The sequence below is a fragment of the Teleopsis dalmanni genome, chromosome 2 (assembly GCF_002237135.1).
Source record: "Teleopsis dalmanni isolate 2A chromosome 2, ASM223713v2, whole genome shotgun sequence".
NCBI lineage: Eukaryota > Metazoa > Arthropoda > Insecta > Diptera > Diopsidae > Teleopsis > Teleopsis dalmanni.
In genome coordinates this window covers 64,998,937-65,001,053 of record NC_051847.1, presented here as the reverse complement: position 1 = coordinate 65,001,053, position 2,117 = coordinate 64,998,937, and the positions used below count along the sequence as shown (strand labels likewise).

The 2,117-nt window shown below is 28.7% G+C and overlaps 1 protein-coding gene across 1 annotated transcript; it reads right to left on the bottom strand.

The window, feature by feature from the left end:
* Positions 1 to 740: 740 nt before the first annotated feature.
* Positions 741 to 1,775, bottom strand: LOC119686439 (zingipain-1-like; the record flags this gene model as incomplete). Its single annotated transcript, XM_038101023.1, is given in 2 exon segments — positions 741 to 1,658; positions 1,731 to 1,775. Coding segments are annotated over 2 exon segments (951 nt in total), but the record flags the coding sequence as incomplete, so codon positions are not given.
* Between the last annotated feature and the right edge of the window lie 342 nt (positions 1,776 to 2,117).

Here is a 2,117-nt window from a genome sequence, read left to right as displayed (position 1 = left end):
GTGTATCTAAAATTGAGCTTAAATCATAAAATAATAAATTATAAGTACATGTATGCAAAAACCGAATATATAATTTTAGATTTGCTTATTGTATTTAGATATATAAAATACATTAAACCATTTTGGACAGTGATTTTGTATGGGCGTTACACAATATAAACTATCGTCTTATCTGTTTATCTATTGAATATTACTGGAGTCACTAATAAATTGTATAAGCTTTCAATATATTAGACCAGAAACCGACAGATAGATTTACAATCTATATGGATATTTATAAATTTATTGGCCGTATGTTACTGCAAAAGAAGCATTTATGATTTTTTTATCATCACATAAGCCTTTTTCATTGTATGACGTATATCTTAACAATCTTAGTACACTATCATTCACAACTGTTGATTTTGAGAATAAAAATATTGTATATTTTAATATAAAAATAACAACAATAAAATAAATCACAAAAACAAACCTGCAGTTCTGTCTTATATTTTGTAGGAGCTCTAACCCCATCAAAATAAATAGTTATGTTAAAAATTTACTAGCTGATTACATGTAACATAAGTTTCGCACTTGAGATAAGATTTAAAACATATTTTAAAGTCTATGTATTTTTAATTTTTATAAAGACAATGAATATTTTGAAGACGAAGTCGAATTATTTAATTTTACTTTTTAAACGTGTTTATTTTTTTTTAGCACTTATATTAACTTTAAGAAATTAATTTCTTTATTGCATTAACAATCAAATCTCATATCACTGTAGCTGGGTAAATAGCAGATTTACCAATAGTATCAACTTGATTTCTTACAATACGAAAATAACCATTTTCACCCCAGGTTGAAGCAAATGAGTTTTGAAGTAACCAAGTATTAAGTCCAGTCGTTGGATCAGATTCATAACCAATTACAACCATAAAATGTGATCCTTTGCCTGTTGTAGGCTGCTTAAAAACTCCTTCAGCATAGTGCATAAATTCAAATGAGGTTGGATTGAATTCAATCACAACTGGAAATGAGTTTCCAACATATTTTAACAAATCACTATCATCCGTACCATATAGACGTACATAACTGTGTAGTTTGGTATAAGGTCCATAGCTCTGTAGACACATGCCTTGCTCATTCTGTTTATTCATATTTGGGTATTGCATTGTTGTATGTAAGTTCTGATCATATACAGATAAATAGTCAAAAGCTGTTTGTGGTACTTGTGTTTTACAAGCAGTTGAACGACCCGCACAATCGATCAGGTTTTGCGCAGATAAAGAAACCAATGGTGATGTATTGGTCTGATATGCCTGCTTCAGCTCTATTGACTTTGCAGCTGCATAAGCCCAACCACTGTTGCAAGCAATGCCTTGATTTTCAATTAAGGATACAATTCCTAGATCTTTAATGGGATTGTAGTGCATAGGCGGTGAGTTGACTATTTGTGGCGCTACGTCATAAGAAATTGTTGGATAAACCGCCACGGGAAATAATGATTTAAAATCCACTAAACTCATATCCGAAAATTGATTTACTCCTAATTTGAATGTAGTTGATTTGGAATTGTATTTCACATTATGTGTGTCGATAAGTATTTTGTTATTATTAAAATTGTACCGTGCTAAATTTTCCGCTGATACACTTGAATAGATCTTTCCATATTGCAACTGTTAAGTATTTTGAAATTATTCACAACTTTTATGGATGTCAATATATGAAATATTTTGAATACTGAGTACCTTATATTGCATCCATTCACTGTCAGTAATCAATGTTGAAGTCCCAAATGGAATATTATAGATTACTATAAAGCTTAGTTGTATGAAGGCAATTAATCGAAATAAGCAGAACATTTTGAACCTTCGAAGTTTAAAGATTTTGATAAAATAACATTACTTGTAGTAAATGGGATATATTTATACCCAACCAAAAGTGTATAACTTTTGCTATCATTTTTCTGCAATTTAACTATGCATATCAGTCTATATAAGATAAGTAAATATTTATCTTTATGAACTAGAGTCTTTTTTAAATTTTAATTATTCATAAAATTATATTACACAAAATTTTTGTTAGTTTATTGATGATATCATTAAAAGTTGAAATGAAATATATATAATTAAATT